The 15521-nt window shown below is 42.6% G+C and overlaps 1 protein-coding gene across 2 annotated transcripts in view; it reads left to right on the forward strand.

Annotated features, from left to right (window-relative positions):
• Positions 1–15521, forward strand: part of SLC28A3 (solute carrier family 28 member 3) — a 58003-nt gene that overhangs the window by 16058 nt on the left and 26424 nt on the right. For both annotated transcript variants that reach the window (XM_036854100.1, XM_036854098.1), the window contains 2 exons: positions 11346–11444; positions 14996–15078. In XM_036854100.1, the coding sequence (XP_036709995.1) occupies positions 11346–11444; positions 14996–15078 (182 nt within the window). The remainder of the gene's footprint in view (positions 1–11345; positions 11445–14995; positions 15079–15521) is intronic.

Here is a 15521-nt window from a genome sequence, read left to right on the forward strand (position 1 = left end):
AAATTAAAAGTTGAGGAAACTGGCTTATTTATCCTACCATCAAAATTTTTTTTCCTTCTCCTTCAAGTGGTGCTCTGATAATCTTTTCTACATTATCAGGGGTTGTAATGTTTATAATTTGTTCTGGAAACTTACTCCCTGGAGTTGTTTTGGATTTCGATTCATTAAAAAGATTCAAAACATGCTATCACTTCTTTTGCCAAAATTTCTCCATTTATCATTTGTTTGGCTGGTTCTTCCTCAAGGTGTTTCTTCAAGAAAGCTCACAGAAGTCATATTCCATGAGTACTTGCATGTTTAAATGTATTTTTTTCTAAATCCAACAAATAGAAACCTTCGTCTAATTTTTCTCCTTCAGGTACAGAACTCTTGACTCTTTCCACTTCTCTTTATGTCTCTATCCTTAGAGGTTCCTTTTGCCTCTGGCTCACGAAGATCACGAAGGGAGAATGTCATCAGTGTTCTGTAGCCCTGACTCCTTGCAGCCAACTCAAAGCTCTGTTCAGAGCATTCAGAGGTGACAGAGAATTGTGCCAGGGCAGTGTGACCATGAGTCCCAGGCTGGTCAGGTGGTTTCCTTGGCACCCAGTCTGTGAACCCACACAGGCTGGCAAGAAAAACAGGCACATTTCACGGAGGAGCAGTCTAGCCAGTGCCCATCACCCCACATTACGGATTACGTAAACCCAAGACTTGAGCCAGAGGTTACCTGCACCAAGAGGGTCAGAAGCAATAGGTAAAGATCGGAGGTTTCTGGAATACTGCCTTTGAAAATGCAACCGTTCCAAGGTAATGCTCATGCAACTTGAAAGAAAATTTTAGAAAGAAACGGCCTTAAAATATTTGACATTTGTAGAGTTTTAAAATAGATAGATAGATAGATAGGTAGGTAGATAGATAGATAGATAGATAGATAGATAGATAGATAGATAGATAGATAGATGATAGTTAAGAGGGGGGAGGAATGATTGCAATTTGAAGAGATTAGATTCACAAAACAGATGTTGACTTTTACATGCCAACTTTCAACAAGAGGACGAAGTGGCAAAGAGGCGCCACCACCTTTGAGTGGCTGGGCCCCTGCCACGGTAGGTGGGCCGCGTCACGCCACCTCCGGCTCATAGCTTTGCCTCCCTCTCCTGTTCTGCCGCGGGCCCACGATGCCGCAGTACCAGACACAGGAGGAATTCAGTCACGCAGCGGAGAAACTCTACCTCGCAGACCCTATGAAGGCACGTGTGGTTCTCAAATATAGGCATTCTGATGGGAGTTTGTGTATTAAAGTAACAGATGATTTAGTTTGTTTGGTGTATAGAACAGACCAAGCTCAAGATGTAAGGAAGATTGAGAAATTTCACAGTCAACTAATGCAACTTATGGTGGCCAAGGAATCCCATCAGTGTTGCCATGGAAACGGACTGAATGGTTTGAAATGAAGACTGTTTGTCATGTTCTTAGGAAGTAAATATCTTTTGAGTTTGAGAAAGTGTTGCGACAGAAAATACTTTATGTAACTAAGTGGGCTATTCAGAAGCCAAGAGATCATTTTTTGTACTTTGTTCTTTAATGTTTACTTTAGAGGGCTAGGAATGTAAATGCTTTCAGTTAGAAAGCCTTTGTTTAGTTTTGGAAATGGAACAAGGAATGTCTCTATCTTGGAAACTTTTTGCAGATTGTTTGATGTTAGGCAAAATAAAAAATTACTCTCTGGTAAGTTTGTATCAGTAATTTGAAAATGAGATATCAAGAAAAGCCAATTCTTCCTTAAATTTAGTTAATCTGTCTTTAAAAGAAAATTAAATGTAACCGTTTTGCTGGATTGATATATTTCTTTTGGAGCATTAATTTTGTGCTGTTGATTACCAGCAAATACAAAATATGGTAACTGGAATTAACCGTGCACTGCACAGCAGTATAGCTGATTATATATGGTAGTGTAGTCTCAATTATATCTAAAAATAACTATGAAGACGAGTATGCTTAACTTAAACTTTACAAATTTAAACTATATGTTTTGTTTTGTTTTGTTTTGTTTTTATAAATTTATTTATTTATTTTTGGCTGTGTTGGGTCTTTGTTGCTGCATGCGGGCTTTCTCTAGTTGCAGCGAGCAGGGGCTATTCTTCGTTGCCGTGCGAGGGCTTCTCATTGCAGGGGCTTCTCATTGAGGTTGCTTCTCTTGTAGCGGAGCATGGTTTCTAGGCATGCGGGCTTCAGTAGCTGTGGCACGCAGGCTCAGTAGTTATGGTGCGCGGGCTTAGTTGGTCCACGGCATGTGGGATCTTCCAGGACCAGGGCTCAAACCTGTGTCCCCTGCATTGGCAGGAGGATTCTAAACCACTGCGCCACCAGGGAAGTCCCTGGTTTTTTTTTTAACATCTTTATTGGAGTATAATAGCTTTACAATGTTGTGTTAGTTTCTGCTGTATAAAAAAGTCAATTAGCTATACATAAACATATATCCTCATATCTCCTCCCTCTTGCATCTCCCTCCCATCCTCCCTATCCCACCCCTCTAGGTGGACACGAAGCACCCAGCTGATCTCCCTGTGCTATGCGGCTGCTTCCCACTAGCTATCTATTTTACATTTGGTAGTGTATATATATCCATGCCACTACATCTGCGTCTTTATTCCTGTCCTGCCCCTAGGTTCTTCAGAACCGTTCTTTTTTTTTTTTTTAGAGTCCATAAACTCTATTTTTAAATATAAGGGATTCATCGTATCATTAACTTGTTGAGCAAAGACTTACTTTGAATCTAATTTTCAGTGCTCAGAAACATCTGCCAATACTTTAAATGCATGAACAGAATGTTCACTAATGGATTGAAACAACCATATTACAGAAATATTTGCCACATATTTGCCATCTGTATTTTCTCAGAAGGGCTAAGGATTATTTGAACTGCTAAATTTTTGCATACCTCTACGACACCCCAACACATTTCTCTCATTACTTAATCAAGGTGTTAAGCATGACTGACACAACTGTTCTCCATTAAACCAGAAATATGATATTATTTGATATTTATCTTATATTTATAACTTGAATTTTACCACCTAAATATAATGTTCACATGTTGATTCCTACATTAAAATATTTTTTGTTAGGAATTTGTGTGTTAACCAACGTTTTAACGTGGAAAGTTCCGTTAGCCATATGAATTTTGGCATGTTTCAGAGAGATCAGTAAATAAAATATTACATGAATAAAAAAAAAAAAGAGGACAAATTGACTAAATGCCCCAGAGCAAGCAAGCAAGTAGCAAGCTAAACCATAAAATTAACATAAAAGTTAATGAGTACTTACTGTGTGTGGCACCAGACTGATCACACAGCCCCGCTAGGCAGGTAAAGAAAGCTGTGTTCCCATGTAATAGGGTATGAGGCCTCAAGAAAGTAAGGCTGGATTTGAACCCAGGTATGACCATGGAACCCAAGATTTTTATCATAATACAGCACCAATTCATACAGATAATTTACCAATATTCCAAGAAGCAGTCATCTAAGATTTATGTTAAGTCACTGCCTGTGATCTCTTTATATCGCATTTTGGAATTTTAAGTTATTATTTGAGGCTGTTGTTCTAGTCTAGTCCCAGTCCATGTTCAGAGAAATGGATACAGAAAGGTTAGATCACTTGAAGAAGCTCAGAAAAGCAACAGAAACTGGAGATGTATTACCAACACCTCCACTTAGACATTTAAGGCTTAGAATATTAAAACATAAGGTAAACTTCTTAAAGAAATAGAGAAAGTAGTTCCGTGCTAGTCCTGTACCACTTGTAGAGACACAGTTTTATCTGTTATTTTAAGTTTGAGAGCCCCTTTTCCATTCATTCAAAAACAGTCATTGAGCACTTGTATGCCTGACACTGTGCTGAGCACATAGTATTCAGCAGAGAACAGAGGACAAAGTATCTGCCCTCTCAGCTTAGAGTCCAGGGGGTAAAATACAGATTTACACAGTCCCAAGTCCAAATGACATCACATTCCCATTTTTGTTGCTGGTCTTGGGACTTTGACATCCATGGCAACATTTAAGGCATGCCTTGGTCTCAGAACGCACCACACTGATTGCTTCTGTTACTGAATTAAACACAAGGCCTCCGTCTTGGGGTAGCCAAACCAAAGCCCCCTTGGCTCAGTCAGGGAGTTCTTTCCCACCTGGGCTCATGCTGCCAATAATGAAACTGAGTTTGGTGCAAGCCAGACGGGCTTTTATTCTATAGCCAGAGAATGGAGAAGGGGAACTCATGCTCTAAAGGCACCTTCTCCATGGAGGGAGGGAGTAAGGGAATTCCAAGGGTTAGGAGGCAGACAGGTCATCAGGCTCTAGGAAAGGGTGGAGATGTCCAAGGGCAGCTGGGGCATGTGCAGTCTTCCACACTGCTTTGCACACGGCATGAATTGTGCCTTGCAGAGTACAAATCCCTGCTTCGGGCGGAGATCTTAGCACGGTAATGGAGCAAAGGTAACTCTTGATACCTCCAGGTTTCATCTGTGCAGGCGCCTTCCTGTGGTCAAGTCAGAGCCAGCTCTGGGGGGTTGACCACTGCATATCTCTCAAAGCATGTATCTCTCACAGGACAGCTGCAAAGCCTCTCTGCCAAACACCAGGTACTTTTGAAACAAACACAGAGATAGATCAGGCAAGTGTCCTTCAGCTCTCAGGAGATGGTATAGAAACACAGAGATAAATCAAGGCAAGAAAAGTGGTGACCTTTAGTCTACTTTGTCCACTATCTGGTTTTACTGTGGGCCTTTGTGGCAACCCTGTTGATAAAACACAACTAGCCTGCATGGCTAAAAACCAGTTTCTACGCCTGGGGCCTGGGCTGCATAGCACGGATGACACTTCCAGGATGTTTGCATTAAAAGTGTACAAAGATGTGAAAATAGATACACACACACATACACATGTAGAAAATTAAATAAACAACTTTTATCACCAATCTAATCTGTGCTGGCAGTATAAAGCCCTCCACCCAAGGTATATTATCCCCCTAGAACTCGCCATGTAATGCCAAGCCCTAGAACGAATTAAAGAACTTCACAGCGACTTCTCGGGATCCTTGTCAACATCACTTTGCCACTGGGAAATGCCCATCTTTCATAAACCTATATGCTCCACATCCAACCAAAGGTTAGGATCAAAGTCTACTTGGGTGAATGTTTCCGTTCTTGCCCCAGGTCTCAAAGCCCAGCTGTGCCCCCTCAGCAAAGTCAGTCACCCAGTCAGAACACACGGGGCCAGAGCAGCTTCTATAAGGAAGGTGGAAAGAAAGGCCCCCCTGGCACAGTGATGCTGAGTCTCAGCAGAGAAACCGTGGCCGAGAAATGGAAGCCACATTGTTCAATCAGGGCCACAATGAGAGGGAGAGACCAAGTGAGTGGAGCAGGCACAGTTAGAAGAAGAAAGAATGTCAAACTCATCACGGAGACGTGACCTGCCCACAAATGCAGGAGTGCCCATTCGTGTTATTTAAAGGGCACAGTTGACTTAGAACCAGTCTATGGGGTCAGAAGGCCACCGTGCTGGCATGAGAAATGACCACCAGAACCTAAATAGAGTTTAAAAGTGGTCATAAGCCTTTCTGGAATCTTCAACACCTCTGTCATTTCTACTCTTGTCTAGAGCCCAAATCAGACTTTCTTAATTGAAAGGGAATTCAGTCTGCAGGTACACTACTATGTCTTTAGACATTCCCAAGGCCAAAGGGTCTTGGCCCAAGGGCCAAACTCTATGAGTACAATATGGCCTGCAGTTGGAAAGTCTGAGTTCAGATTCCATCTCATCTACTTCTGGTTGTGCAACCTGAGTCAAGTAATCTTCTCTTTGCCTTAGTTTCCTCATCTATAAAAAGAGGGACCCTGGTACCCACCTCACAGGACTCTTAGGATCAGATTTCTTTTTTTCTTTTTTTTTTTTTTTGGCTGTGAGGGGTCTTCGTTGCTGCACGCGGGCTTTCTCTAGTTGCAGCGAGCAGGGGCTACTCTTCGTTGTGGTGCGCGGGCTTCTCATTGCGGTGGCTTCTCTTGTTGCGGAGCACGGGCTCTAGGCTCGCGGGCTTCAGTAGTTGCAGCACTCAGGCCCTAGAGCACGTGGGCTTCAGTAGTTGTGGCATGTGGACTCAGTAGCTGCAGTGCACGGACTCTAGGGTGGGTGGGCTCAGTAGTTGTGGCGCACAGGCTTAGTTGCTCCACGGCATGTGGGATCTTCCCAGACCAGGGATCGAACCTGTGTCCCCTGCATTGGCAGGTGGATTCTTAACCACTGCGCCACCAGGGAAGTCCGGGATCAAATACTGATACAAAACATTGTAAAGGGTTTCATGACATGTCTTGTACCTACTAAATATTATGTAAGTTTAGGTGCACATAAAAGCAAAAACCAAAAGTAATAAGGGAGAAGTTTGTTTCCTGCAGGTAAGTCAGGAGGTGGTAGTACAGAGCCAGAGTGGGAGCACAGCTCAAGGTTTTCAGGGGCCCAAACCCCCCGCCCCCTGGTTCACCATTTTGACATCACCAAGATGGGGCCCGTGTGTTCATGTCCCAGCTGGAACCATCCACACACCAGGCAGCAGGACAGAGGAGAAGATAGAAGGGACAAAGAGGACCTGCCAGCCATCTCTTAAGGAGCGACCCCAAGCTGCCCCACTCAGGGCTCCACTTCTATTTACATTTCATTGGCAGGAACCTAGTTAAAAGGGAACCCTGGAATCATAGCCTTCATTCTGGGTGGCAATGTGTTCAGCTAGAATTCTATAGAAGGGGACCCCCTCCACAAATAGATGGCAGGGGAGGGTGATTTCAGTTTTCAGAACTTCTATTTTCTAGAAGTTATATGGTTTAGAAACTGAATGAAAGGAAGAAATTAATTTAAAAGGCCTCTGTCCACCTGTACCCCCTGGAACAGCCACTGTAGATCTATAGTTGCTCGAACAGCATGGAAATGCAAGATCAGAAAGACAGGTAGGGGGCTTCCCTGGTGGCGCAGTGGTTAAGAATCCGCCTGCCAGTGCAGGGGCCACGGGTTCAAGCCCTGGTCCGGGAAGACCCCACATGTCGCTGAACAACTAAGCCCGTGCACCACAACTACTGAGCCTGCGCTCTAGAGCCCGCAGTCCACAACTACTGAAACCCACGCACTTAGAGCCCCTGCTCCACAACAAGGGAAGCCACCGCAATGAGAAGCCCGCACACCCCAACGAAGAGTAGCCCCCGCTCGCCGCAACCAGAGAAAGCCCGCACCCAGCAACGAAGACCCAACACAGCCAAAAATAAATACATAAATAAATAAATTTATTTAAAAAAAAAAAAGACAGGTAGGGAAAAAAACCCAGGCACCGTGTACTCCTGGCTCAAGGATCTGCCTCCAGAGGGATCCCAGTCCAAGATCATCCCCTTAGGACACTCAGCCACTAACACTAAGTAGAGAAATTAAAAGTGGTGTGCTGTAAATTGCTTAGAAATACTCATACACGACACCCACAATGTTGTTACCCATTCAGTGGACAGGTGTGCCCTCAGAATACAGTCATGGTTATAGGAGTCCAGTGTACTAAGGTATCTATTAATCTGAATTGCTTAATAGATGGAAAGAAACAATGGGCTAAGAAGTAATTATGGGCCACCTGTTATATAGCTCCCACGACTCTAGTTTAAAAAGAAGCAGAGATATAGGTGTTTTAAGGGTCATTTTTCAGGCACCAATTAACACCCACAAACACCCCAATTGTTTCTGTTGGAAATCCTCAGCCGGGAGATATAGTTCTTCTGAAAACACTAAAAAGCCCAAGCATGGGGGCTTCCCTGGTGGCGCAGTGGTTAAGAACCCGCCTGCCAATGCAGGGGACACGGGTTCAAGCCCTGGTCCGGGAAGATCCCACATGCCGCAGAGCAACTAAGCCCGTGCGCCACAACTACTGAGCCTGCGCTCTAGAGCCCCCGAGCCAGAACTACTGAGCCCACGAGCCACAACTACTGAAGCCCACGCGCCTAGAACCCGTGCTCCGCAACAAGAGAAGCCACCGCAGTGAGAAGCCCGCGCACAGCAACGAAGACCCAACGCAGCCAAAAATAAAAATAAATAAAATAAATAAATCAAAAAAAAAAAAAAAAGCCAAGGCATGTAATCTAGCAGGGGTAAAACAATCCCATTATTGTTACAAATACATCCAGAGGTGCTCTTGTTGCCGCTTATGCCCACTTTAACCCCAGCCCCACACCAACCCCCCCCTCCCCTCCCCCTTCCTCTTTCATTAACTTTAAAAAGGACAGCTCCACCCTCTTGTTCCACAAGGAAGTCTCAGATTCTGCCACCAGGTGGCAGGAATAATCAGCACCAAGAAGCTGAAGCTCTTGGAACCAGAAAATGTTAGGATTCTGGAAGGGACCATGAGAACACCAAGTCAAAACTATGTTGTCTCGATGGGTGGATGGAGGGGTAGGAAGATATGACCTGCCCAGGGTCACATGTGTAATTAGGGACCTAAATGACCAAGCCCCCTCCGTTACCTGTGTCCTGTTTTTCCACCAGCTCTTGCTGGGTTTTATTTTTAACTTTTTATTAAGCAAATTTTCAGCACCCATGAAAGTAGGAATAGTAAAAGGAGTCCCTAAGTGCCCATCAGTCAGCTTCAGCAATTAGCAACACTGTCATCTTTCCACACTATATATATTGTCCTCCACATACCGCTATATTTTGTTTTTTGTTTTTTTTTTAATTTATATATTTACTTATTTCTTTTTGGCTGCACTGGGTCTTTGTTGCTGTGCACGGGCTTCCTCTAGTTGTGGCGAGCGGGGGCTACTCTTCTTTTCCGTGCACGGCCTTCTCATTGCGGTGGCTTCTCTTGTTCCAGAGCACAGGCTCTAGGCGCACGGGCTTCAGTAGTTATGGCTCGTGGGCTTCAGTAGTTGTGGCTCACGGGCTTTAGAGCGCAGGCTCAGTAGTTGTGGTGCACGGGCTTAGCTGCTCCGTGGCATGTGGGATCTTCCCTGGACCAGGGCTCGAACCCATACCCCTTGCATTGGCTGGCAGATTCTTAACCACTGCACCACCAGGGAAACCCCATACCACTATATTTTTTTTTTTTTTTTTTTTTTTTTTATTGATTGATTGCTTGATTACTATGTTGGGTCTTCGTTTCTGTGCTAGGGCTTTCTCCAGTTGCGGCAAGCGACGGCCACTCTTCATCGCGGTGCGCGGGCCTCTCACTATCGTGGCCTCTCTTGTTGCGGAGCACAGGCTCCAGACGCACAGGCTCAGTAGTTGTGGCTCACGGGTCCAGCCGCTCCGCGGCATGTGGGATCCTCCCAGACCAGGGCGCGAACCCGTGTCCCCTGCATTAGCAGGCAGACTCCCAACCACTGCACCACCAGGGAAGCCCCCATACCACTATATTTTGATACCAAGTATCCAGAGGTACTACACTGCACTAGATAATGCAACATTAAAGTCACCTTGGTTCACTAATTCAACAAACAATCGTTAGTATCTGTTATATGCAAGGAACTGGGCTAAAGTAAGGTATGAGCACCTGTAACACAATAAAGCAGTTTGGCCACAAAACTTTTATGCATAAATCATATGTGTGCAGGAAGTTAGACTTTATTCATGTTTATACACTCTTGTGTTTCAGTAAATGGAACATGTAATACAATTTGGAATTACATTTTTTTCCCTAGATCTGTGGGGCCAGCCAGAGATCTAAATTTAAAATCAAACTCATACACTTGTTCTTTTTTCAAAGACATGGTCGCAGCCGACAGGGCTAGCAGGGAACATATCCTGAAAAGATATAGGCACCTACCTGACACTGTTTATCTATCTGTTGCCTTACTTGGAATGAAGTACCATATAAAATGTCTAGTTGGGCTGAGATGGGAGAAAGATTGGACCCACCCAAAATAGGTAAAAGATAAATGAACCAGGTATTTGTCACATTTGGAAAAAGCAGAAGGGTGTCAGGATACCCGTCCAAGAGCAAACCCTACTCAGTTTGTTAAAGTAAAATCAAAAAAAGTAAAAATAAAATTGGTCTCACAAAAGAAGCCATTTTTTTCTTATGCTCATTACTACCAGAGAATGCTTTCAACCGAACAAAACACATTTTAACATCTCATAGATCCAACATCTAAGAATAAAATTATCCGGCCCATGGTTTACTATATTTTGTTTTGTTTTATAATTTGAAAGTCTGTGTGATGTGTTGGAAAGGAGGTTGGAAACCAACATGCTTATCTCAGCTCTGCTTATTAGAAAGTTACATGGCCTAGACCCAGCAACTTTGTTCCCTTCTGTCTTCCTCAAGTTGGACCACACCAATCTTATCTATCATAACAACACAAACCAAAATCATCCATGTTTCAAATATAAACAATGACCTTCGGTACAACACATGCATTTTTCAGGTCATCACGGTACTGGCTGAACCATGCTTTATCTTTAAATCTTGTCATATAAGGAACTGCTACTATTTTGTAATTTTGCAGGACAGCAGGGAGAACATGGCAAGCTCAGGGCAGGAGAACTTAGCCTGGGCTTGGAGAAAGTCATGTAGTTCTGTTTGGCTGGGTGTTCCTTCATGGTGCCTGCAAGGGGAGCAGAGTGAGGTAAATAAGCAGGATCGTGCAGCCCTGAACCATGCCAAGGAGTGTGCAACTGACTCCACAGGCCAGGAGACTCATTTTATTATGGAGGAAGAGTAGCGAAGAAGGAATACAGACAGATCTGGACGAAAGAAAGATCAGAAGCAGAAAACTGATCAAGAACATGTTTAATCAAAGAAGTGAAATAACGCAGAACATTTAGGCATTTGTTAGTCTTGTACTTAAAGCATTCATATCTTTAAGGAAAAAAATATAAGTGAAATATGTGATCCAAATTTTCAACTAAAACTTATTTTTGGTATCAGCCACCATATGTACTATAAGATCATATTAGAAAACAGAAAGATTTAGGGATTTCCCTGGTGGTCTAGTGGTTAGGACTCCGTGTTTCTGTTACAAGGGGCACAGGTTAAATCCCTGGTCAGGGAACTAAGATCTCACAAGCCGCGCGGCCAAAAAAAAGAAAACAAAAGGATTTACATTTCTAGATTGAGATAATTTTCTTCTTCCTTATGTGGCTTCTACAGACAGTAAATTGTCAAAATTTTTAAAAATCATTTGTGTTTCTTTATGTGCCAAGCTTCCCTGCTTCTTTCTTTAATCAGCTGACTCATCTAAACACCTCACCTTTGCCATCCCGTCCCTCAAAAGTCTTTGGGTATCATTCATTGAAAGAACATTTGTTTTGTGGCTCTGAAATGTTATTTTTGCGATCTGTATTTTTTCCTAGTGTGATGACGACTGCTTTGAAAACCAGAACACATCAGGAAATGACAACTCACTAAGGAGTAGAGTTGTGCAAAAGAGAGAGCAAGAAAATGGCAAACAGGTACGGCTGGAAAGCAGTGAGTGAATCTATCACCGTGTTAACTACTGTGCAACAGCTATGGGGACAGAAAGCATGGCACTCAGCTGGCACTCAGAGGAATGAGTTAAATGGTAATTTGAGTGTGTAAGGCAGAGTCATGAGGAAAACACACATGCCCAAACAAAGATTTTGTGTTTATACAACTGTGCTCAGAGTTCTCTGATGGGGAGAGTACCCAGGCTTGCTCTGACACTTCACTATTACTATTACTATTAGATTCCAAACTCCATCCCAAGGCAGAAAGCACTGGCTTCAGCAGATAGCATCTCAGTTTTAAAGTAAAAGAGGCAGAAAAGAGTAAGGTTCTAAGACATGGTTCTAAAACTGTGTGCATCGCACCCTATGGTTCCTCAGCGACATCTAAGTGTACACAGCAAGCCGAGGTGTTCTGTGACAATGCCACCTCTTATTTCTTTTATATATTGAATTCTGGGTAGGATCTCATTTTTTTGTTTGTTTGCCTGAAAATATCTTTATTATGTGTTCCCTTTTGATGGATATTTTCACTGAGTATAGATTTATTTATTTTTTTTTTTAATTAATTAATTTATTTATTTTTGGCTGTGTTGGGTCTTCGTTTCTGTGCGAGGGCTTTCTCTAGTTGTGGCAAGCGGGGGCCACTCTTCATCGCGATGCGCGGGCCTCTCACTATCGCGGCCTCTCTTGTTGCGGAGCACAGGCTCCAGACGCGCAGGCTCAGTAGTTGTGGCTCACGGGCCTAGTTGCTCCGCGGCATGTGGGATCTTCCCAGACCAGGGCTCGAACCCGTGTCCCCTGCATTGGCAGGCAGATTCTCAACCACTGCGCCACCAGGGAAGCCCTAGATTTATTTTTAATTAGAAAAATTTTAATGAAGTAAAGTTGGTGTACAATATTACATAAGTTACAGGTGTAAGGATCTCATTTGAAGACAGCCTTCTGCTAAAAAGAGAGCAAATTGCCCATCTATATCACCCTTAAAAAAGTAATTTTGGGTGCATATTCTGGGGGGAGTTTGCTCATGATAAAAGAATAACTTATTTGAAGTAGAAAATTTGAAATATTATTGCAGCAAAATTTGGAAGACAAAAAATGACCTAATGACCTGTAGTTCCAGCAAAAAACAAAACAAAACAAAGAATCAGTGCCTAACATATTAGAATATAGCTCACTTTAATACAAGTACATATACATCAATAGGCATATGTCACATACATTAGGTTCATGCTTTCATATTATTGGGTCATTGTTTCTTTCATTTAATATATTATAAAAAGTGTTCATATCACTAAGTAGTCTTCAACCAAAAAAAGAGAAAACCATACTTCTTTTCACACAAAAACCTGCACATGGGTGCTTATAGCAGCTTGATTCATAATTGCCAAAACCTGGAAGCAACCAAGATGTCCTTCAGTAGGTGAATGGATAAATAAACTGTGGTCCATCCAGGCAATGAAATATTATTCAGTACTAAAAACAAATGAGCTATCAAGACATGAAGAGACATGGGGGAGCATTACATGTGTATTACTAAGTCACAGAAGCAACCTGAAAAGGCTGCATACTGTATGGTCCCAGCTATATGTCGTTCTGGAAAAGGCAAACTATGGAGACAGTAAAAAGATCCCTGGCTGCCAAGATGGGAGAGAGGGGTGAATAGGCACAGAGGAGTTTTAGGGTAGTGAAAACACTCTGTATGATACTATGACAGTTGATACATGTTATTAAATACTTATCCAAACCCACAGAATATAGGACACCAAGAGTGAGCCCTAATGTAAACTACAGACTTTGTCGGTTCATCATTTGTAACAAACGTACCACTCTGGTGGGGAAGTCTATAATGGGGAAGGCTGCATGGGGTTGGGGGTGGGCGGAAAAGTATGGGAGATCTCTGTACCTTCCTCTCAATTTTGCTATGAACCTAAATAAAACTGCTCTTAAAAGTCTTTTTTTTTAATTGTTTCACTAAAAAATGTCAGAAACAAAAAATTAGGTATTATTGTAAACAGAAATATGAAGACTGAGGAGTAGCTACTAGATTTGGCAACAATGGTCCTTAGGTTACCTTGGCAGGTGACCTTAGCAGAAGCCATCTCAGTAGACACCTGGTCACAGTGGCTTGAAAAGTGAGCAGGATGTGAAGGAATGTCACCAAAAGTAAGGGCAATTCTTTCAAGTGGTTTGGCTGCGAAGGGAAGGAGGGAGGGTAGATGTCCCATGGTTGTAGGGTCAAGAAGGTTTTGTTGTTGTTTTGTTTTGTTTTAAAGATGAGAAAGGGTTGGAAAAACCAAAAAAGAAAACAAAAGGAATGCTAGACATTCCATATAGTAGGTAACTTGGGACAATTTCACTCTAAGAAAATAATAATTATGATCATTTAAATCAAAAATGTACCAAACTTTGACTATTGGCCAAGCTTGGTGTTAGGTGGGAAAAAATGAGAAAGGCTTCTCTGGACTCCTGACCTTTGCAGCTACAGCTTGGACTCAGCTGGTCTCTATTACAATCATCCCATCACCTTCCTTGTACCTGAGGCCCAGCCCACAACAGGAAGGCAGCCTAAGTCAGGAGTACAATGGGAGTTTGGTATCAAAGGACTATACGATCTTTGAGGATCCTTTCAGCTCAGAGACATGCTAATAACTAATTTCTTTTTTTGGGGGGGTGGGGGGGGGGTTAAAGTAAAGAGAATTGAAGGTCTCATGGGATCTGACAAAAAGCTAGAGCTGAGATTTGGCATTATACCTCTTAGAGCATGTTCAAAACTGCTCCACATCTGCCAGCTTCCTCCCAACCTTCCCTTGCCTTTGCTTACAATAGCTGGACCAGTTTGAGACATTATTGCAAAATGATGAGACGCAGGAAATCCTCTCCACCATCACAAGAATAGGATGGGTCATGGATATTTCAAAGCTAAACAGTACGTGGAAAGATTGTCCATAAAAGATAGCCCAGGTATATACTTCACTCAGTCAGTTAGAGCAAGTGCTAGCTGAGTAAGGGAAATATTTCCCTTTAACCCAACTGATAGAAGAACCCTAGTTCCCAAGGGTAGTTTAACAGCTCTTGAAGATGCTGAGCTACTGTTCACATCTGCAGACCAAGCCTTGGGCTGCCAGGAAAATAAAACCAGCCTTGGTCTCAGTCCTTTGGAAAGTGGGGCTGGCAGAGTCTTACGGAAGATTTGTGCAGCCTCTGGTATTAACTTCATTTAGCACTTGCCTGAAAACAGAGCAGGAGTTGAATGTAGAGACAGGAACTAAACGCAGAGATATTAGCCCTCTCCCTGAAGAAATGGAGAAAATACCAATGGCTCCTTTTGAAGTAAAGGGAGAAATGTATGAACCTGGATTTTTTGTGACAAGGGGGAAAATGTCTGTGCATAGATAATTGGAGCCATCATCTTGCATAATAATTTAAAAGGACCTTTTGGGAAATTTTCCTTGCCAAAATTCTGAGCAAAAGAGATCAGAGTCCATTGTGCTCAGGATTCTCATCATTCCATCTCTGTTCCAATGTTTGATTTCGAGGGTGAAGAGCAAGTCACCATTGAGCAGGATTCTCCAAGAAATGATGAAGACGAGGAGGATGACCAAGAGACGCATCAAAAAGGGTACAGATTTAAACCATAGAAATAACCACACTTACCTCCTAAACACAGTGGTTTTGCCACTTTTTAAATTCTCATCTAATTTTTAACATTAATTATGATTTATCAGAGATGGTCACCACCAATCTCCCCTCCCTACTACCCACCCAACACCATTTTCAGAAAAATTAATGGAGCTCTAGAATAATCAACGTGGTAAATTCAAACTGCTAATGTCCTGGGAACCCAATATCCAGGACAATCTTCTAATTAAAGCTGTGAATTGCCAACTAATTGCTCCAGTCTATACAAAAGTAGTTAATTCATCTTTACAATGTTCAATCAATAAGCAATTGATTTCTCAAAAATCCAATTCACTTTAAATCCCAACAAACTTGCTCTTACCTTGTCATATCATAATGTTCCGAGTCCTTATCACCCATTAGCGGGTGAGACAAATTATTATT

This window comes from Balaenoptera musculus, chromosome 6 (assembly GCF_009873245.2).
Source record: "Balaenoptera musculus isolate JJ_BM4_2016_0621 chromosome 6, mBalMus1.pri.v3, whole genome shotgun sequence".
NCBI lineage: Eukaryota > Metazoa > Chordata > Mammalia > Artiodactyla > Balaenopteridae > Balaenoptera > Balaenoptera musculus.